Source organism: Bufo gargarizans, chromosome 3 (genome assembly GCF_014858855.1).
Source record: "Bufo gargarizans isolate SCDJY-AF-19 chromosome 3, ASM1485885v1, whole genome shotgun sequence".
NCBI classification, from domain to species: domain Eukaryota; kingdom Metazoa; phylum Chordata; class Amphibia; order Anura; family Bufonidae; genus Bufo; species Bufo gargarizans.
The window spans coordinates 401,486,198-401,510,204 of record NC_058082.1 but is presented as its reverse complement, the minus strand read 5'-3'; the positions used below and the strand labels follow the sequence as shown (position 1 = coordinate 401,510,204).

The 24,007-nt window shown below is 44.9% G+C and overlaps 1 protein-coding gene across 1 annotated transcript in view; it reads left to right on the top strand.

The window, feature by feature from the left end:
• Positions 1-12,461, top strand: part of LOC122932630 (probable transmembrane reductase CYB561D1) — a 40,425-nt gene extending 27,964 nt beyond the window's left edge. The window contains exon 4 of the mRNA XM_044287154.1: positions 11,806-12,461. Within this exon, the coding sequence (XP_044143089.1) occupies positions 11,806-12,339 (534 nt within the window). The 3' untranslated portion in view covers positions 12,340-12,461. The remainder of the gene's footprint in view (positions 1-11,805) is intronic.
• The last annotated feature ends 11,546 nt before the right edge of the window (positions 12,462-24,007 follow it).

Sequence of the window (24,007 nt, the reverse complement as noted above, 5' to 3'; positions counted from 1 at the left end):
CTGCAAGCAGCGTTCAGCTGTCCGCCTGTCCGTGCGGAGGCGAGCGGAGCGGAGGCTGAACGCCGCCAGACTGATGCAGTCTGAGCGGATCCGCTCCATTCAGACTGCATCAGGGCTGGACGGAGGCGTTTGGGTCCGCTCGTGAGCTCCTTCAAACGGAGCTCACGAGCGGACCCATGAACGCTAGTGTGAAAGTAGCCTAAATCATTTCAGAACTTTTTCCACCTTTAATGTGACCTATAAACTGTACAACTCAATCGAAAAACTGAAATCTTTTAGGTAGAGGGAAGAAAAAATATAAAAATAAAATAATATGGTTGCATAAGTGTGCACACCCTTAAACAAATACTTTGTTGAAGCACCTTTTGATTTTATTACAGAACTCGGTCTTTTTGGGTATGTGTAAAGGGGGAATATTAATCACCAATATTATGCGAATATCGGTAATTAATATTCATAAATAGGAGGAGCCGTCTAGTGAAGACTCCGCCTATTTATGCCTTTATATAATGACAACACAATACTTTCGTTATGCTTTACACTAATCACTAATGCTAGCTGCATGCGCCTTACTAACTCGCTACCGCTAACAAGTACACGCTACACAAAGGGTACAAATATAACAGTATTTATTAAATACACTAAGCACACAATACACAGCACTACACATACAGTACTCAACTACACTACACGTTGCCAAATCCCACCCACAAACTAACTATACAATACACACATACAAGTATAACAACCCACCCGCCTAGCTCTATACTGTCCCTACGGGCTTACAAGAGGGTTAAACAACACAATGGCTCTGCAGGGGTTAATATCTGCAGGCCATGAAATACAGATACAGTTTGTTTGTGGAGCAGCTGCATGCTCAACAGAGCAGCAGAGCAGGGGTTAACCATGGGATGCAGGGGTTAACCAGCGGGGCTAACTGCAAGGGTTAACCAGGGATGGGATATCTAGGGGTGCAGTCTACCAACAAGGGAGCTGGATTAGTCAGGGGCACAGACTCAGGGGTGTCAAGGTTTCTGGCAGGGAAGGGGTTAAGGCAAGTAGGGTGGTGGGATAGGGATAAGTGGTGGGATTGTGGTGGAGGGTCAGGGGTTAATCAGGGGATTAGGGGTTAAAAGGGTAGATAGGGGATAATAAGGGGGTGATACTTATGCTTGTGTCCAGGGGTTAACGCCGATCTCCTATGGGGAGGGGTGTCCGGCAGGGATCCTCTTCCTGAGCGCAGGATGCGCTCTCCTATCCAGGGGGGGGGGGGGGGGGGTCCGGTCACGGCAGTGGGGGGGGGGTCCGGTCAGGCGCCCTGCTAAGCGCAGGATGCGCTTCTCTTCCAGATGGGGGTGGGGGGGGTCCCGCCTCGTCCGGAGCGCAGGACGCACTCTCCTCTACATGGGGGCCCTGACCCTAACTGTTGGAGTGCATCCACGTGGGCCGGCGCAGTGATATGACGTCACTGCGCCGGCCCGCACATCGGGGACGCGCTGCAGACAGGCGGGAGATCCTTTGATCTCCCGCCTGTAGCTCTCGGCATTCCCGACATCGCAATGGTAATTGCGATGCCGGAATGCACATAATAGAGGGAGCGGAGGTGTCTCCTCTCTCTCTATTATGTTTAATTATCTCCAGCAGGGCTGCAGATAATTAGAACAAAAGGATTCAAATTCATTAGAATTTGAATCCTTTGAGGTCACCAGAATGACCGAACCTTGTCCGGTCATCCTGGCACCTTCACTCAGATTACATCAATGTGAATGCTTGGGGCACATTCACATTGATGCATCTGGGTCCACGTAGGGGGGGATTTATATATATATATATTATACATGTGTATGGATGCTTGGGGCACATCCATACACATGTATACATTAATCATACATCAGGGGGCACATAGGTTATGAAGGGGGCACAGATATAAGGGGGCACAAGCCCCTACATACTATAATGGGGCATAAGCCCCTACATATATCTCACAGGGGCCACTTGTATCCCACAGGGGCCACCATGAGCCCCTGGGGATCACCATGGGCAGACGTGCGCAGATGCTGGGCACATCTGCGCACATCATCCCATGGTGCGTTGGTTAATGTATGCATATATACCATACATGCCCGCACGTGTTTGCGGGCATGCATGGATATACATGCATACGTCTCAACCCTTCCTCAACAATCCCCCTGTTGTCGGACTATATAATACGACAATATATTGGGGGAACGGGTTGAGATATTTGCCCCCCCTCAACCCCATCCTTGGTGGAAGTTCAGGAAGAACTGTAGTGCACACTGATCTTTAGGTACTTAGACATCCCTAATCCAGCTTCCTCCGACCTGCCCTTCACCGTAACCTACTCCTCCGTCCACAGGATACACAGTCTTCTTCTTGCCATTCTCTCGGTTAACTGGCCTTTCTTTATCAGTTTCTTGGTGTCGGCCACCCCCACTTTGGAGTGACCACACCCCCACAGTCTCTCGGTAATTCTGCCGATCTTCAGGTATGGCCCGTCTCCAAGGAATCTGGAGCGGGTTCACCCTCACAGTCTTTAACTGGCCTTTCTTTCGCAGTCTTTTAGTGTCGGCCACCCCCACTTTGGAGTGGCCACACCCCCACAGTCTCTCAGTCCCAACTTTCTTCAATCCAACGTCTGTTTCCATCTTACGGTTCTCCCGTGGACAGATTAATAGGTCTTTACAAGGCAGGTCAGACTCTTAAGCGGCGATGTCACAGTACCTAAATTCTACTGCGGAGAACACCTCCGCCACACTACACCTCCAGCCCTTCCCTTAAGAACTTCACCGTTCAAGGTGGCAAATGAATGATGCCTGTCCCTATCGTGACCTAACCTTATCCACATTCACAGAAAATACATGTTACATCCCTCCCAACACCACCAAATTCCATTACATGTGTGTACCCATAGAGACTCATGCAACCTGGCATTCCTCTCTACCTCCAAAGACACAGGTAGGTCGTAGTCCCCTGTGTCAATTGGAAACAACTATAGGATACAAATGTGTACAGTTAAATGATAGCTCACCGCAGTGCGTTGGGCGAGTTTTGGGCTGTCACACATTTGTACCTAGAGTGTCTATGGGTACACCATCGACCGACAAACAAAATCAATAAATACAATGTGCTATGAGGTTTCAGGGTAGTACAAGTTATACATCCCGAACCCTCATAGAAAACAATGTATGTCCATACAATAATATTTGGCTACAGGAACAATGTTTGGTTATGTCCTGAGCCTCCTCCTCCGGATAGTTCTTTACAGTTCTGTCTGGTTCTGGTGTATTTTGGTCAATAAGTCCCTTGACCCTCCGACTGTAGATGACGATCACCAGAACCAGAAGAAGTTTCACTGGGTGAAACAAGTGATATGCTCTTCCACCTGAACGTCTCCAAATCTTCCTCCAGAGCCTTAAATAATGCTCCCGCTGGATTGTGGCACAGTCTTCCATCTCTAGAACACCTCTAGGCAGAGGTCGCTTGGTTGCCAAAATCCAGTGGGATCCTCTGGAGCCTCCCAAGAGTGTCAGGGGGAATAGCTGGCCTCTTCCGTGGCCTCTCCTGGGTTTTTCTTCCGCTCCATATAAAACCTATGGCAGAAGAAAATACCAGGCGCCCCCAGGGGAATTTCTTCCCTAACGGTGCAGTTAAATGTACAAAAATTCCCAGCACCAATACCTTTGACCCATGGGTAGAGAAAGGTATTGGGCTGCCCTTTGTCTCACAGGACTCCTCATTATCCCAACACTGGTGTTTGAACACCCTACCTTCAGAGGATCGCGTCCTCTGCTACACATCCCTCTGCACCAACAGATAAGGATGGTCGCCCTACTAGGTTAGGATAACTGGAGTTCTGTGGACAAAGCTCCATCTTGTTATTGATGGCACCGCATCCCTGTCCACTCATGTGTACCCAGGCTGATTTCCCCCTGTGATCCCATCTTGTGGAGGCCTGCAGAACCAACGGCATAGGCATGCCCTGGCTCCCCAGGACCCCACAACACAAGAACACAGTCCACACTCTGCTGCCAAACACTCTGCGTCCAATCCCTATCAGAGCTGTGCTACCTGCTCGGACTAGAATTAAGTGCGCAGCACAACATTATACAAATGTTGTCTGTCCGCCCCAGTCCCCAGCGCAACACAGCCCTACTGAAAACCTTGAGCACAACAGTGTTATCCGTATCGATCTGAGACCCTGGTTGCCCAGAATAATATCACATCATCCTTTGTGTGCTGCATGAAGAAGGTCCTTATGCCTTCTCCCGACCAGCAGGATTTCCCGTGTGATATTATCTGCTTGCGAACCTATACGTTCTCGATCCACAGTATAACACTGCTCCACTCCAAGGGGACACAGAATGAAACAAGACAGCAGACGGGACTTACAACACTACCTAAATCAGCCTGGTGGAACACACTCATAGACAAGGACCACCATCGACACCAAGAAGAACGTTACAAACAGACAACAAAAACACACAACATGGACATGTATAGGGAACAAACAGTACAGGGGTGTCAAATGTTGCCTAGCCTAGCTTGGCCACTCTGGCCCCTCAGCAGCTGATGATGCTGCCGAGAGGTTACCCCTTTATGGCCAAGCTGACTAGACCCCGCTGCACCATTTGTTACCTGCCTCCCATCACTGGACACATTGCAATTACTTGCACAAGGGCAATTCCTTGCAATGTGTCCTTTGTTCCCACACCTGAAGCACCTGATTGGGCTTTCTGTCTTGTGTGTTTTGCAGTGCTTCGCTATATGACCCAAGCCACCACACGCAAAACATTTGATGTTTGCCCGGCGTGGCTTAGGTCCGTCCACACTGCAACCGCGCTCCCTGAATTGTTGCATCTTCAGGGAGGCACTTTTCATGATGTTTCTTTTCCCTAAAGTCAGGGAAAAATCTCTGTTAGTCTGGACAGGCTTGGTCTGGTGATTTGGCCTGTCACAGACTACTCTCCCCCCTATTTGCCCTGCATAGGGCAAAGTTTTGGGATATTCCGACCCTGACTTTATGGGAAAAGAAAGGGCCGGCACCAACTTGGTGATGACCTGTTGCATGCCAGTCATTATCTGGGAGCTTACAGCAACCTGAGCCTTCAATTTGGCTACCGTCACATTAGTAGAGGCAGTCCGCTCCTTGAAGGCCTTGACCTCAGTATAAGACTGGGTCAACTTAGCCCTTAATTTCCTCCCTCTGCTTCTGCAGCTCTACTAACTGTGACTGTATCCTAGCCACCTGCGCATTTCGGTCAACAGAAGACTGCACATTCTCCGCCAGCTGTGCCCGCAATGACGAAACCTGGTCCGAATTACTGGCACAGCACTGGCAGTGAACAGCCGGAGGAATTGTCTCTGTTGACTGAGACACCAGCGCCACTTCCTTTGGCTTACAGATGCTAGCCTCAAACGTATGAACAAGTTTGGCTAGCATCTGAAGCCGTTTAGTGGCCTTGTTCAACACCATCCGTTTGTTCACACAAAGCTTGTCATAACTACAAGCCTGTGCCAACAAATCGGACCACAGCATTTCTGCTGACTTGTATGTGGTGGGGAGGATGGGATTGAATGTGCTGTGTCTGCTCAAGTGTTGTAGTGTGGGGAAGTCCATACTCACCGTTTGAGCGTCCATCTTCTCCTTGGGGCCGTACCTCTTCGTCCTAGCAGCTGCTTGGAAGAAGTCCATTTTCCCGGATCGCTTCTTCCCGTTTCCCGCTGAACTTGTACGCCGCTCCAATGAAGATGGATCTCCTTCAGTGACGTGTCCTCTTCTCCCTTGCAATCACTTGAGCGATGCAGTGACTGTGTAAAGCAAATAGCAAAATATTAATTCACAGAACAATTATAGATTCTCTGCTAAAGATTTTGATCTGCGCTTGGTGCTGTGAGGAAGAGTCGCGTTACCCGTCCGAATTATCAGGTCCTAGACGCTCAGACCGCTGACCACGTCTCTCCTAGACGCTCAGACCGCTGACCACGTCTCTCTTGCCTGACAACTCACAGGACAACCGACCTCTAGCCTCAAACACCGTAAGGAAGAGTCGCGTCACCCGTCCGAATTATCAGGTCCTAGACGCTCAGACCGCTGACCGCGTCTCTCTTGCCTGATAATTCACAGGATGACCGACCTCTAACCTCAAAACCAAACACAGATTTCAAAATCTAAGCAGTGGGCCTGACTCGCCAATGTAAAGGGGGAATATTAATCACCAATATTATGCGAATATCGATAATTAATATTCCTAAATAGGAGGAACAGTCTAGTGATGACTCCACCTATTTATACCTTTATATAACAATAACACAATACTTTCGTTATGCTTTACACTAATCACTAATGCTAGCTGCATGCGCCTTACTAACTCGCTACCGCTAACAAGTACACACTACACAAAGGGTACAAATATAACGGTATTTATTAAATACACTAAGCACGCAATACACTAACAATACACAGTACTCAACTACACTACACGTTCCCAAATTCCACCCACAAACTAACTATACAATACACACATACAAGTATAACAACCCACCCGCCTAGCTCTATACTGTCCCTACGGGCTTACAAGAGGGTTAAACAACACAATGGCTCTGCAGGGGTTAATATCTGCAGGCCATGAAATACAGATACAGTTTGTTTGTGGAGCAGCTGCATGCTCAACAGAGCAGCAGAGCAGGGGTTAACCATGGGATGCAGGGGTTAACCAGGGGGGCTAACTAAGGGTTAACCAGGGATGGGATATCTAGGGGTGTAGTCTACCAACAAGGGAGCTGGATTAGTCAGGGGCACAGACTCAGGGGTGTCAAGGTTTCTGGCAGGGAAGGGGTTAAGGCAAGTAGGGTGGTGGGATAGGGATAAGTGGTGGGATTGTGGTGGAGGGTCAGGGGTTAATCAGGGGATTAGGGGTTAAAAGGGTAGATAGGGGATAATAAGGGGGTGATACTTATGCTCGTGTCCAGGGGTTAACGCCGATCTCCTATGGGGAGGGGTGTCCGGCAGGGATCCTCTTCCTGAGCGCATGATGCGCTCTCCTATCTGGGGGGGGGAGGTCCATTCACAGCAGTGGGGGGGGGGTCCGGTCAGGCGCCCTGCTAACCGCAGGATGCGCTCCTCTTCCAGATGGGGGTGGGAGGGGTCCCGCCTCGTCCGGAGCGCAGGACGCGCTCTCCTCTACATGGGGGCCCTGACCCTAACTGTTGGAGTGCCGGGGCCGCTGGCATTTAACCCCGGCGGCCCGCGCGCGCCCCCCCATCATCCACGTGGGCCGGCGCAGTGATATGACGTCACTGCGCCGGCCCGCACATCGGGGACGCGCTGCAGACAGGCGGGAGATCCTTTGATCTCCCACCTGTAGCTCTCGGCAATCCGGACATCGCAATGGTAATTGCGATGCCGGAATGCACATAATAGAGGGAGCGGAGGTGTCTCCTCTCTCTCTATTATGTTTAATTATCCCCAGCAGGGCTGCAGATAATTAGAACAAAAGGATTCAAATTCATTAGAATTTGAATCCTTTGAGGTCACCAGAATGACCGAACCTTGTCCGGTCATCCTGGCACCTTCACTCAGATTACATCAATGTGAATGCTTGGGGCACATTCACATTGATGCATCTGGGTCCACGTAGGGGGGGGATTTATATATATATATATTATACATGTGTATGGATGCTTGGGGCACATCCATACACATGTATACATTAATCATACATCAGGGGGCACATAGGTTATGAAGGGGGCACAGATATAAGGGGGCACAAGCCCCTACATACTATAAGGGGGCATAAGCCCCTACATATATCTCACAGGGGCCACCATGAGCCCCTGGGGATCACCATGGGCAGACGTGCGCAGATGCTGGGCACATCTGCGCACATCATCCCATGGTGCGTTGGTTAATGTATGCATATATACCATACATGCCCGCACGTGTTTGCGGGCATGCATGGATATACATGCATACGTCTCAACCCTTCCTCAACAGTATGAGTCATCAAGATTTGACCACTCTTCTTTGCAAAAACACTCCAAATCTGTCAGATTGCGAGGGCATCTCCTGTGCACAGCCCTCTTCAGATCACCCCACAGATTTTCAATCAGATTCAGGTCTGGGCTCTGGCTGGGCCATTCCAAAACTTTAATCTTCTTCTGGTGAAGCCATTCCTTTCTTGATTTGGATGTATGCTTTGGGTCGTTGTCATGCTGGAAGATGAAGTTCCTCTTTATGTTCAGCTTTCTAGCAGAAGCCTGAAGGTTTTGTACAAATATCGACTGGTATTTGGAACTGTTCATAATTCCCTCTAGCTTAACTAAGGCCCCAGTTTTAGATGAAGAAAAACAGCACCAAAGCATGAAGCTACCACCACCATGCTTCACTGTGGGTATGGTGTTATTTTGGTGATTTGCGCCAAACATATCTTTTGGAATTATGGCCAAAAAGTTCAACCTTGGTTTCATCAGACCATAACACCTTTTCCCATATGCTTTTGAGAGACTTCAGATGTGTTTTTGTAAAATGTAGCCTGGCTTGGATGTTTTTCTTCGTAAGAAAAGGCTTTCGTCCTGCCACTCTACCCATAGCCCAGACATATAAAGAATACTGGAGATTGTTGTCACATGTACCACACAGCCAGTACTTGCCAGATATTTATGCAGCAACTTTAATGTTGCTGTAGGCCTCTTGGTAGCCTCCCAGACCAATTTTTTTTCTCGTCTTTTCATCAATTCTGGAGGGACGTCCAGTTCTTGGTAATAAATTCAGGGGTTGGCAGCACTACTCATCCCACTCATTTGGGTACTGACCATGAAATGGCTTACAAGCCAAATGGTGCGCGCAGATAGGGATCCTGGCTGGGGGTCCCAACTCATCCAGACATTTCAATAATCCGCAGCACTTGCCGGTAAATGATGAAAATAGTGGTGATTTATTAACTAAAGCAGCCAGTATACAGCGACGTTTCGACCTCAGTTGGTCTTTATCAAGCAGTGACTGCTTGATAAAGACCAACTGAGGTCGAAACGTCGCTGTATACTGGCTGCTTGAGTGAATAAATCACCACTATTTTCATCATTTACCGGCGAGTGCTGCGGATTATTGAATTGTCAGTTCTTGGTAATGTCACTGTTTTGCCATATTTTCTCCACTTGATGATGACTTCACTGTGTTCCATGGTATAGCTAATGCCTTGGAAATTCTTTTGTACCCTTCTCCTGACTGATACCTTTTATCAATGAGATCCCTCTGATGCTTTGGAAGCTCTCTGTGGACCATGGCTTTTGCTGTGGGATGCGACTAAGAAAATTTCAGGAAAGACCAACTAGAGCAGCTGAACTTTATTTGGGGTTAATCAGATGCACTTTAAATGATGGCAGGTGTATGCTGACTCCTATTTAACATGATTTTGAATGTGATTGCTTATTTGTAAACACAGCTACATCCCCCAGTTATAAGAGGGTGTGCACACTTATGCAACCACATTATTTTTTATTTTTTTGTTTTCTTCCCTCCACCTAAAATATTTCAGTTCATTTTTTAATTGAGTGGTACAGTTCATAGGTCACATTAAAGGTGGAAAAAGTTCTGAAAAGATTTATATTTGTCTCATTTTTTTACAACACAGAAACCTGACATTTTAACAGGGGTGTGTAGACTTTTTATATCCACTGTATGTCTTGGTATTTTTGTGTAGACTGTATATTTGTTTCTTTGTTATCTGGTAGACAACCAATGTTGTTACTGTTACGGCTTCCTTCAAGGTGGCCTGCAGAGCAAAACTGCCTAGTTTGCAGTGAGATTTGCCCTCTTCCCATAGATCTACACTCAGATGTCAGGGAATACTTTGGTGACAAATCTGGTGCAAGAATAATGGAAGTCATAGGTTGTGAGATAGCTCTCACTAAAACCAACCAACATTGTTTCATTCTTTTATAGGCATTTAGAATTTTCTGACGTCACAGTGACGTTTTGTTAATTTTAATTGGTCCGGGTCCGGGTGCTGAGATACCCTCTGAGTGTTGTGCCCCTTTTTTTCAGCTCTGCATGGCTCTCAGGACATTTGAACAGTTAAAATAAAACATTAAAGAATTTGTCCAAAGTCCTGCCTTTCCCGCACCGCTGCCCTATCCCCGCCAGATCAGAAGGGTCTTGGTTCTGTGACCACTGCAGCCAGTCACTGGCCTCAGCAGTCACATGTTCTAGAATAGCACATCACTGCTTATGACCTGCTTGTGATTTACCATTCTAGCACGTGTGACTGCTGAGGCCAGTGATTGGCCACAGCAGTCATGCAAACCAGACCACAGCAGCTGGACAACCCCTTTAAGTTTTATATAGGGAAAAGCTGCAGTGAAGTACTTACCTGCTAGATCCCTCGACACTGCTCCTGGACAGGCCCTATTTAAAAGCTGCAGTGTGAGGTCACGTCAACAACATATGATCACTGCAGCCAATCCCTGGCCTCTTCCAGTGAACCACTGAGGCCAGTGATTGGTTGCAGATATCACGTGTGGTCAACAAGTCATTAACACTTCAGTCAGGAAAATAGAGCCTCGCCAGGAAAATGGGATCTGGCAGGTAGGTACTTACCAGTTTATCATTGCAGCTGGATTAAGAGGGTTGTCTGGATTCATCCTGAAACCGGACAATACCTTTAAGTAGATTTACACGCATGGGGACTTGGCCACGACACAGTGGATCGAGCTCTCTGCTTCTGATGCTGTCCACTGTGTCTTTTCTGGTGCTGGGTCGGTGCTACAGAATGTTTGAATATTGTAATGGATAAAATTCCAATCTAATGACTGCATGTTGGGGGGCCCAAAAAAAGTTTCTTTTAAAAAAATTTTTTTTTAACATTATAGGCAACGCTGCGTCTGAAAATGCCTGTACTATAGAAATATAAAAAATCTATCCCATACTTTGAATGACATAACAGGAAAAAAAAGTAACTGCTAATTCGCCATTTTTTTAATCTTTGTTTCTCCCCCCCTCTAAATTTGTTTATAAAAAGTGTTCAAAAAGTCATATACACCCCTAAATGGTATCAATAAAAGCTACAAATTGCACACTGCCACCCTACCTTTGAAATTGGCTGACCTGTTACGTGTGCGCTTGGCAGTTGAAGGCATCTGTGTTGGTCCCATGTTCTTATGTGCCGCTTTGCTGAGAAAATAAAGTTTTAATATATGCAAATAAGCCTTTAGGAGCAACGGGGGCATTGCCATTACTCTTAGAGGTTCTGTTCTCTCTGCAACTTTCGCGCCCTCTGCACTTTGATTGACAGGACCAGGCGTGATCACGTTTAAACTGCTGTTACTCCTAGAGGTTCTGCTACTGCCATGCCCTCTGCACGTTTAGACAGAGCCAGGTATGATGATGTTTTCACTGCTTGGCCCTGTCGAATCAAAGTGGAGAGGGTGCAGAAGTTGCAGAGAGAGCAGAGCCGCTAGGTGTAATGGCAACGCCCCCGTTGCTCCTAGAGGGAGGCTCATTTGCATTTATAAACCATTGCTCTCAGCAATATGGATACATATGAACATAGCCTTCAGCTGCCAAGTGCACATGCAACAGGTACATATCTGCTGACAGATACCCTTTAATAGGCAACCTGTCAACATCTCATAGGCTGCAGTAAGTCAATCACATGTTCTAGTCCTGTAGGGGGACCATCACTGCTTCCAACTATATCCAAACTATTTTTTTATTTTGTTTTTGCACTTTATTACTGACTTTACTATTTGAAGTATCCTTCTGTGATAATTGTCTCTTCTTTTTTGCAGTATTGCCTATGTATGACAGAAGCTGTGCTGCTGTTGTCTCCAGAGACCTCCCCACTCTGCCCGCTCTCCCGCAAGTCCAAGACTCGTTTGCACTGGCTTATACAACTCTGTGTACTAGTTTTTGCTGGAGTAGGGATTTCCTTTATTATATGCAGCAAGAACCGCATTGAGCAATCCCATCTAACCTCTTGGCACAGCATGCTGGGTGTGCTCACTTTGGTAACTACATGCTGTCAGGCTGTATGTGGCCTGGCACTGCTTTTTCCACGTCTGGCGCAAGTCACTGCAGTCTCGCGACTCAAACTGTATCATGCCACTTGTGGCCTTTTAGTATACCTTCTTTCTACATCCACTGTCCTCTTAGGAATCTGTTCTCACTGGTTTCAAGCACAGATCAAAGGACCTCTATGGTATATTTGCATTGCCTTACCTCTATATCCCGCACTGGTAATTATGAATCAAGTACTGGACATATATCTTCCCAGGAAGAAAGCTCAAATGCACAAGGACCACCTTCATGTATTTCCCATGTGAAAGCAGGGCAGGTTAAAGGGCACTTCTATCAGCAGATTTGTACCTATGAAACTGGCTGACCTGTTGCATTTGCGTTTGGCAGTAGTGTTGAGAGAACTTCTGTTTTCAAGTTCGGCGTACAAGGTTCGGTTAATCTAAGAATTCCATTATGGATTCCGCTACCACGGACCTTAACTTATGGTCCATGGTAGCCAAATCCATAACGGAATTCTTAGATTACCCGAACCTTGTACGCCGAACTTGACAACAGAAGTTCGCTCATCCCTATTTAGCAGCTAATGCCATCTGTGTTGGTCCCATGAAAAATTATGTCTTAATATATGCAAATGAGCCTCTAGGAGAAAGAGGGGCGTTGCCGTTACACCTAGAGGTTCTGCTCTCTGCAGCTGCCACGCCCTCTGCACTTTAATTGACAGGGCCAGGCAGTTTTAAACGTGATCACGCCTGGCCCTGTGAATCAAAGTGCAGGGGGCGTGAAAGTTGCAGAGAGAACAGAACCTCTAAGAGTAATGGCAACGCCCCCATTGCTCCTAAAGGCTTATTTGCATATGTTAAAACTTCATTTTCTTAGCAAAGCCGCACATAAGAACATGGGACCAACACAGATGCCTTCAGCTGCCAAGCGCACATGTAACAGGTCATCCAGTTTCATACGTACAAAACTGCTGACAGATGCCCTTTCAAAAAGCACTCAGGATATTTATACTAGATTTATTGTTTTATTGGGTTCTACTTGCACTATTTTATTCTTGCGTTTTAAAACTTTTATTTTTACATTCCAGCACTGTAAACTGAGCTGTGTGATCAAAAAGGGGATTGTTTAATTTCTACCTGTACCTCAAACTCCTAGTATGGATACGAGAACTACATGTATTATACATCTACATTTTGGGTTGTGCTGCCTATTCATATTCTTTTGTTGTATACTTGAGTCTGAAACATTGGCTTTCTGACAACATCTGCTCTATCCTCCAGGATTAGGTCTGCGCTTTCTGACATAAACGAAGCACTAATACTTGTGTTTGTTACTCCATGGTGGGATCACTGTACAGTCTGAGGGTTGTCTTCTCCAGAAGCTAGAACACTAACAAAAGTGTTCATCTTTTCCATCTCCTTGTGGAGAGAATCTTGGAGTAAGGTGTAGATCCGAAGGCCTGTTTAACATTGACTCTAGGATAGCTGTCTTCCAACTGGTGACACCAGAGGCATAACCAGAGAGCAAATGTGGACATCTTAACATAATATATGGAACTGTGTTTACTTAATATATTACAGATCTTACAGATACCTTTGCTTTTATAGTAGGTCTGTTTTGCACTTAAGACGTAAGGTGGATTTAGACAGGTAAATTATTGGGGATGAACATTCCTGCGAACGTGTAAAGGTGCAGCCGCCATGCTCATTAAACGTTTCTGAGCATCAGATTGTGCTATCTAAATCCTCCTTAGGCCTACTTTAACATTTTCTTAGTGAATTTTATTTATGTGGTTATCAATATTGAGTTAAAAAAGGAATGAAAGATTTATTACTTATTATTATTAACTTAAAGAGAACCTGTCACCTCTCCCGACATGTTTAGTAACTCCTTAATAACAATTCTGGAGCATCTATCCTTATGACTCTGTGTGTTGCCATTTCTTTATTATTCTTGGTAAAACATTTGAATGAATGGCCAGCAGTTTGCACTGAAGGTTCAGATGGGTGTTACCAGTTGGGGGGGGGGGGTGTCCCTGCACAGTCTGACTGGAGAGTATCATGCCGTGCAGGGACACCCCTCAAGTGGTAACACCCATACAGACCTTTATTACAAGCTGCAATAGTTAATTTATAACTGCTAGCAGGAATAATAAAGGAATAGCACATCATGGGGTCATAAGGACAAATGCTTCCGAATTGTTATTTATAAGGGTGATGCAAATAGTTAATAAAACAGACGTGTCAGGAGAGGCTACATATGCTCTTTAAAGGGGTTTTCTGGGACCCATCATGCCCCTAAAAAGCCACCATAATTATACAGCATACACACGTGTCTGTAATATACTTACTATTCTAAAGTTATGTTGATTGGCCTCCCGGGAACCTAGTCACAGAACGTCACTCATTTGAAAATTTAGCGTCTGATGAAGTCACATCCTTTACCATGTTTTCAGTCTGGGCCATGGACGGGACCAGAATTATTCCTCTACCTGGCACATGTACAAAAGAGCTTCAGGAGTTTAAGCATGTGGCAGGGAGAGGAATAGTTCTGGCACCATCCACAGCGGCAGTAACCTGGTAATGGACTCGAGAGAAGCGTCGCATTACTGGAGTCCTGAGCATGTAAAGATAAAAGTTAAAATATTTTAAGGGAACCTGTCACCTCTGCTATGCTACCCCCCCCCCCCCTTCTATGTTTAGGGTAACACATGTTCATTGTGTTACCCTAAACATAGAAATTACACTTTTAATTTCATTTGCAGACAAATTCAATATTCAGTATTCTGCATTTTTGTACTTCCCGCCTTTATGTAAATTAACATAAAAGAGTGATATCTTACTTGTGTGACCAGAGAAGAGTCATATTTCCAAGCTCTGACTCATCTCAGGTTAATTTGCATATGTATAAAATCGTTTTTTATACACAATAAAAGCACACAGAGCTATGGGGACTGGGTATTGCAGATGTGCTAGTGGCCATCTAGCAACCCATGTCCTCAGCTCTATGCACAAAATCCCGGTGACAGGTTCCCTTTAATACAAGGCACTTACTAATGTGATTGTCCATATTGCCTCCTTTGCTGGCTGGATTCATTTTTCCATCACATTATACACTGCTCGTTTCCATGGTTACAGACCACACTGCAATCCATCAGCGGTGGTCGTGCTTGCACACTAAAGGGAAAAAGCGTCAGCCTCTCTTGTGGCCAGGACCATGGGAGCGCACATAGGCTAGTGCTTTTTTCCTATAGTGTGCAAGCACCAACACCACTGATGGATTGCAGGGCGGTATGTAACCATGGAAATGAGCAGTGTATAATGTGATGGAAAAATGAATCCAGCCAGCAAAGGAAGCAACACGGATAATCACAATACATTAGTAAGTGCCTTGTATTAACTTTCTCTACATGATAAGTGCTATTTGCTGAAGTGACACAACCCCTTTAAATTGTGTACCTGGAGTTTGGCATCAGCAAGAGGAGAACCATGGTCTTTGTGTGTATGGTACCATGTACTTTGGATCTCCTCTTTTTCTGTGGCTTACATGAACATAGCAGCAGACACTGCAAAACCCATAGCAAAAAGATAATTCATTTCTATTGTTAGGCTTGTGTGCACACAAGCATCATGGCTTCCATTTATAGCAGCTCCATTGTCCAGTGCATCTTAGGAGTCACTGATAGATGCCATTGGCCTTAATGTATTTTGCTGGGAAGAATAGCTCTGCTGGCTGTGCTATTGTTGTCATAAGAATATTGTAATGGCCAATGGAAATCCCCTAACGTGTGTGAATAGAGCTCTAAGCCATTTTCATTTTATGTAATACCCTGCAAGTACTGGGTAAGCTCTAAGTCTCAGTGATCTGATGAAACAATGCAACGTGTCTGTCTGTTTTGTATGTTTAGAATGTACCGGTATATTTTACCTTTTATAATGTAACATATATGGCATATATGCAAATTTGAGCAGCAATATATGAATGTATGAGAGGAACATATAGTGATGTGCACTTTTCAGTGTTTCTTTGTATTTGCAGTTATGTGTTTAGTGCTCTTTTGGTATCGGGTGTCTTACTATATAAAAATAATAAGTCTATTTATGTAGAAGCCGGTGTTCAGCTGACACAAGGCTAGGTCTCCTGCCTGTAACTGTTACTTAATATTTATTACATTTTATCAAGTCTTTGACTCTCTTTATGACTACACTGACATTTGTGCTGTTTTATTTATTCTGTATGGGATGCTGCTCTGCAGTGCTCTAATATGTTTTGTGTAACAATTCCTCACAGTATTAGCTTCTCGAGATCTCCGCTTGTAGACATTGTCATGGTGTAGATCCAGAACATGGAAGCCTTTAATGTCATGTGATGGTCACACAGTTCCATGGTTTAGAACTCCTCTTGTAATGGGCCATACAGCTATGTGATCATCTCATGACCAGGACAGATTTTCATCCTGACGTACACAATGAAGGTTCATCAAAAAATATACAAGCTGCACCTACTAAAGCCAGAACACACACTGTAAGGTTTTTTTCCAAAAAGGATTTTTATACCATGTCATAAATGACTAATTGCTCTTGGCCACCCGTTGGTATCTTGAAGATCCTTTAAGGCTACTTTCACACTCGCGTTTCGGAGATCCGTTCCGGGCTCTCATGAGCGGTCCAAAACGGATCAGTTTTTCCCTAACGCATTCTGAATGGAAAAGGATCCGCTCAGAATGCATCAGTTTGCCTCCATTCTGCTTTGAAGGCGGACACCAAAACGCTGCTTGCAGCGCTTTGGTGTCCATCTGACGAAACTGAGCCAAACGGATCCGTTCTGACACACAATGTAAGTCAATGGGGACAGATTGTTTTCTCTGAAACAATCTGGTACAATAGGAAACAGATCCGTCCTTCATTGACTTTCAGTGGTGTTCAAGACGGATCCGTCTTGGCTAAGTTAAAGATAATACAAACGGATCTGTTCTGAACGGATCCGCACCAAACATGAGTGTGAAAGTAGTCTTACTCAGACCAATAATCTGGCCAGTTCACAATAACTGCCTTGTGTAAGGCCCCTTTCACACGGGCGAGATTTCCGCGCGGGTGCGATGCGTGAGTTGAACGCATTGCACCCGCACTGAATCCTGACCCATTCATTTCTATGGGGCTGTTCACATGAGCGGTGATTTTCACGCATCACTTATGCGTTGCGTGAAAATCGCAGCATGTTCTATATTCAGCGTTTTTCACGTAACGCAGGCCCCATAGAAATGAATGGGGTTGCGTGAAAATCGCAAGCATCCGCAAGCAAGTGCGGATGCGGTGCGATTTCCACGCATGGGTTCTAGGTGACAGTCTATTCACTGTATTATTTTCCCTTATAACATGGTTATAAGGGAAAATAATAGCATTCTGACTACAGAATGCTTAGTATAATAGTGCTGGGAGGGTTAAAAAAAATAAAAAAAGTTAACTCACCTTATCCCCATGATCGCCTAGTTCCCGGTCGGTCTGTTCTTTAGCTGTGGCTAAAGGACCTGTGGTGATGTCAGATCACATGCTCCATCACCATGGTGATGGACCATGTGATTGGAGCATGTGATCTGACATCACCAAAGGTCATTCAGCCACAGCTAAAGAACAGTCCGGGATCTACACGATCATGGGGATAAGGTGAGTTAACTTTTTTATTATTTTTAACCCTTCCAGCACTATTATACTAAGCATTCTGTATTCAGAATGCTATTATTTTCCCTTATAACCATGTTATAAGGGAAAATAATACAATCTTCAGAACATCAATCCCAAGCCCGAACTTCTGTGAAGAAGTTCGGGTTTGGGTACCAAACATGCGCGATTTTTCTCACGCGAGTGCAAAACGCATTACAATGTTTTGCACTCGCGCGGAAAAATCGCGGGTGTTTCCGCAACGCACCCGCACATTTTTCCGCAACGCCCGTGTGAAACCAGCCTAAGTGTGCCAGCGATCACCTGATGAACGAGCAAACAGTAATTTCTCGTGTGATCGTGTGTTTTATCCGGCACCAAGAATTGGTGGGCAGCAGATCGTCCTGTATTAAAAAGTATCTGCTGCCCAGGAACAATGATACTCTATGAGGACAAGAGACTGCAATAGTGATCAATTACATACAGTTGAGTTGGAACTGCAGGTTCATCTCCACTGACAGTCAGGCAATTAACATTTGGTTTGTTCCCAATAATTGCCTGAAACATCAGTCCATGTAAGAGGACTACCAAAATTACCATTGAAATTAGTGAAGATACATGTGTATTCATTACATCATGACTGTGACAACAGAAAAAAATGTTTTTTTTTTTATGCAATGTTTTATAACCACTTTTAAAATTCCACCAGTCTTTGGTGTATATTTTGGCTATGAAACCCATCATATCAGCAGTTGATATTATTTTCGCATCTGGCCATCTGTTGGTATCCTGAAAATGGGACAATTGGACAGCAGATTGTAGTGGCAGAGGCTTTCGTTATAGTGAATTAAAGATACACTTCTATTCCCTTCTAGCGTCAAAAAGCAACCAATAAATGTTTTTGAGTTGTCTCCTTTAATTAAAGGGATTGTCTTTCAATGACAGTCCCAGTCCATATGCCTTATTAATATAGATATATATATATATATATATATATACACGTCATCGGTGTGGTCTGACACTTGGGACCCCTCTGTGAAACATAACAGAGCTGCTTTGTAAGAACGGCTCCCACTGTGGTGAATGGAAAAAAACAAATTGAAAGTGAATCAGTAAGTTATCTGCATCCCAAGATGGTGCCATTGAAGAATAAAGCTCAAAAACAAGCCCTCATTTAGCCGATGGCAAAATAAAAAAAAAGTCTTTCTTTCAGAAAGTGTAAAAAAAATAAAAGAAGAATATTCACACCATCATAAAGTCCAAAACTGGCTCTGGTGGCAAGGGGTTAATGGATGTGCGGCTAATTACATAAGGCCGAAAAAAGACATTTGTCCATCCAGTTCGGCCTGTTATCCCGCAAGTTGATCCAGAGGAAGGCAAAAAAAAATAAAAAACCCTGTGAGGTAGAAGCCAATTTTCTCCACTTTAGGGGAATATAAAATTCCTTCCCGACTCCAATCAGGCAATCAGAATAACTCCCTGGATCAACGACCCCTCTCTAGTAGCTATAGCCTGTAATATTATTAAGCTCCAGAAACACATCCAGGCCCCTCTTGACATCCTTTATTGTACTCACCATCACCACCTCCTCAGGCAGAGAGTTCCATAGTCTCACTGCTCTTACCGTAAAGAATCCTTTTCTATGTTTGTGTACAAACCTTCTTTCCTCCAGACGCAGAGGATGTCCCCTCGTCACAGTCACAGTCCTGGGGATAAATAGCTGATGGGATAGATCTCTGTACTGACCCCTGATATATTTATACATATTAATTAGATCTCCCCTCAGTCGTCTTTTTTCTAAAGTGAATAACCCTAATTTTGATAATCTTTCAGGGTACTGTAGTTGCCCCATTCCAGTTATTACTTTAGTTGCCCTCCTCTGGACCCTCTCCAGCTCTGCTATGTCTGCCTTGTTTACAGGAGCCCAGAACTGTACACAGTACTCCATGTGTGGTCTGACTAGCGATTTGTAAAGTGGTAGGACTATGTTCTTATCACGGGCATCTATGCCCCTTCTGATGCAACCCATTATCTTGTTAGCCTTGGCAGCAGCTGCCTGACACTGGTTTTTGCAGCTTAGTTTGCTGTTTATTAAAATTCCTAGATCCTTTTCCATGTCAGTGTTACCGAGTGTTTTACCATTTAGTATGTACGGGTGAGTTGCATTTTTCCTTCCCATGTGCATAACTTTACATTTATCAGTGTTAAACCCCATCTGCCCAAGCCTCCAATCTATCCAGATCCCTCTGTAGTAGTATACTGTCCTCATCAGTGTAAATTACTTTACACAGTTTAGTGTCATCTGCGAAAATTGATACTTTACTATGCATGCCTTCTACAAGATCAATAATAAATATATTGAAGAGGATAGGGCCCAATACTGACCCCTGAGGTACCCCACTAGTGACAGTGACCCAATCTGAGTGTGTACCGTTAATAACCACCCTCTGTTTTCTATCACTGAGCCAGTTACTTACCCACATACAGATGTTTTCTCCCAGTCTGAGCATTCTCATTTTATATACTAACCTTTATGTGGTACAGTGTCAAATGCTTTGGAGAAGTCCAGATATACGACATCCATTGATTCGCCGCTGTCAAGTCTAGAACTTACCTCCTCATAGAAACTGATTAAATTAGTCTGACATGACCGATCCCTCACGAAGCCATGCTGATATGGCGTTATTTGCTTATTTCTGTTGAGATGCTCTAATATAGCATCTCTCAGAAAACGGTTCAAACAGTTTACCCACAACAGATGTTAAACTTACCGGCCTATAGTTTCCAGGCTCTGTTTTTGGCCCCTTTTTGAATATTGGCACCACATATGCCATGCGCCAATCCTGTGGGACATTCCCTGTCAGTATAGAGTCTGCAAATATCAGAAATAAGGGTCTGGCTATGACATTACTTAATTCCTTTAGGATACTTGGGTGTATGTCATCCGGTCCTGGCCATTTGTCTATTTTAATATTTTTAAGTCGCTGATGTACTTCTTCCTGGGTCGGACAGGACACTTTTAATGGAGAATTTATTTTTGCATTCTGCATGTCATCTGACAATTTATTTTCCTCAGTGAATACATTGGAGAAAAAAATATTTAACAGCTTTGCTTTCTCCTCGTCGCTCTAATTGAAGAACATTTTAGGGTTAGTTTTACTCTCTTTGGCAATTAATCTCTCGGTCTCTAGTTTGGCCGCTTTTATTTGTTTTTTACATGTTCTATTTTTTTCCTTATAGTTTTTCAGTGCTTCCGTGCTCCCCTCCTGTTTCAGTGAATGATATGCTTTCTTTTTGTCATTTATTGCTTTCTTTACAGTTCTATTTATCCACATTGGTTTCTTTTTGTTCCTTAACCTTTTATTACCATACGGTATGTACCTCTCACAATGAGCTTTTAGGATGTTTTTAATTGTGGCAGCATGTCATTTTATGGGCCTGTTTCATAGTAATCTGCTGCTTAATATCCACACTTGCTTATGGTAACCCCTAAGTCAATGTACAAAATATATTATCGTCCCCAAGGGTGACAAAAATAGACACCGGTTTGGTCACTATGTGCTGAGGCAGCTTTAATAGTGTCTTAAATGTGATCACTGCTTCTTGACTTTCTATATTTACCTCCGGACAGTTGTCCCCAAAGAAGGCAGATTTTCTGCAGCTGTTCCCTCATTCTCATAACAGATGAGACTATTTTCAGCGGTAGTGCGCTCTCAAACGTAAAGGTAATCTGTAGCTTCTCATGTAAGTAATAATGTTATTATGCAGGTATAAGAAATAAAAACAAAATACATGGGGGGTGATTTCTGGTGAAAAAAAAGTAGCACACACTGTGATTGCGACTTTTTAAACGCCACAAATTTTGTCGTAATTTTTACTCCGCCCTCACCACTTTTCTGAAAAGGGTGTGGGACCAGCAGGCCTAACGTACGAAGAGCTGCTCTGAGCTGCCGTAGATTTCTTTCTGGAGAAAGGACTACTTTGGGACGCACTTAATTTATGACAAGGCACGCACCTTGTGAAGACAAAATCAGGAGTGGATCATAAATTGAGAGAATGTATTGTGGACATAAACTACTTTTCTTTTTTTAAATCCACTGGTATTGATTTCAAAAACTGCATTGTGCACGTGGCAGCACCTTAATGTGTTCCTATCATGACCGGCGTGCCGATCACATACGTGACGCAAAGGGAGGGGAATGGGAAGGCCCTGTCCAAGGGAGAGGCAAAGGTGGTGACCCCTAACTCATCTTGAGGCTGGCACCTGACTGCCCTGACGTCCCTAGACGGGTTCCTCACCCGTACGCCGATCACGTGCCTAAACCCTGGCTTTCCCTAAGATGAGCCCTATGTAGTGAATACGGCGGTGGGAACACTAGTCCGCACCACTAACACTAAAGGAAAGCAACAAGGAGAGGACAGACAAAACATATAATCCCAGGTGGGCGACAACAAAAGCCCAACGGATCCGGAGGGTAATGCTCTGGAACAACAACCAGGAATCACAGCTACACAGCTCCAGTGGGTCAGTATAGAAGTCCAGGCAGGAAGCTATATCTGGCAACCAGAGAAGTGGGAGAGGGGAATATAAGGAGGTTGGGAGTGCTAGACAAGAAACAGCTGAGGAGAAGAAGCTACGGATCCCTGAGTGAGCCAAAAAGGATTGCAAGGCAAACCCAGAAAGCTACCATTAAGAAACAGCACTATCTTTAGACATCGAGTGAGCAGCCACCCTGCTGCGACTTCCTGACCCCGGGTATAACGGAGTCAGACGTGGCTCTTGACACCCTCGTGACAGTACCCCCCTTTCCACGAGGGGCCTCCGGACACTCAGGACTAGGTCTCTTAGGATGAGAGGCATGAAAAGCCCGAACTAACCTGTCGGCGTTAACCTCAGACGCTGGAACTCACATTCTTTACTCGGGACCGTAACCCCTCCAATGCACCAGATATTGAAGAGAGTGGCGGACCCGACGAGAATCAACAATTTTGGATATTTGAAACTCTAGGTTACCATCCACAACAACAGGAGGGGGTGGCAGCGGTAACGGTTGTAGAGGTGGAACATACCTTTTAAGTAACGACTTATGGAAGACGTTATGGATTTTAAAAGTTTGAGGTAGCTCCAGGCAAAAAGCTACGGGGTTAATGATGGCTACTATTTTGTAAGGACCAATGAACCTAGGACCCAGTTTCCAAGAGGGAACCTTTAACTTAATATTCCTAGTAGATAACCACACAGTCATTCACTCCTAGGTCCGGACCTGGCGACCGTTTCTTATCAGCCATGCATTTATATTTACCTCCCATATTTTTCAAGTTAGCTTGCGCCTTCTGCCATACAGATGAAAGAGATGACGAAAACCGTTCCTTTTCGGGAATCCCAGAAGACCCCCCCTCTTTGAAAGTACAGAATTGGGGATGAAAACCATATGCACCAAGAAATGGTGACCTGCCAGTGGATTCCTGACGGCGATTATTTATAGCAAACTCGGCTAACGGTAAATATGATGACCACACCTCTTGGTTTTCAGACACGAAACACCTTAGATATGTCTCAAGGTTTTGGTTGGTACGCTCAGTCTGTCCATTCGACTGAGGATGGAAAGCTGAGGAAAAGGACAAGTGTACCCCCAAACGGGAACAAAAAGATTTCCAAAACTTAGAAATAAACTGGGTTCCCCGATCCGAAACAACATCGGAAGGGACCCCGTGAAGCTTCACGATTTCACTGATGAATACCTGAGGTACTAATAGGTAGTGTGGGTAACGCAATGAAGTGTACCATTTTGCTAAACCTGTCTACTACTACCAAGATAACTGTTTTACCCGCAGACAAAGGTAAGTCAGTGATGAAATCCATTGACAGATGTGTCCATGGCCTATTGGGAATGACAAGTGGCAATTAAGACCCTGCAGGACGTGTATGAGAGACTTTTGCGTGTGCACAAGTAGACACAAAATCCATTACATCCTGACGCAACCTTGGCCACCAAAAACAACGAGACAATAGCTCCAAGGTTGCTTTACTACCCGGGTGCCCAGCAAGTGCCGAATTATGATGTTCCTTTAATAATTCGAGACGCAGGTTTAACGGTACAAACAATTTCTCTGAGGGGCAAGAGACCGGGGTGTTCCCTGGGCCTCTAACACCTTCCTCTCCAGAACAGAGTGTACAGCAGAGACAACCACTCCCCTTTGTAAAATGGGTACGGGATCACCCACATTACCCCCTCCTGGGAAACTACGAGATAATGCATCTGCCTTGGTATTTTTTGCCCCAGGACGATAGGTAATAACAAAGTTAAACCTGGTA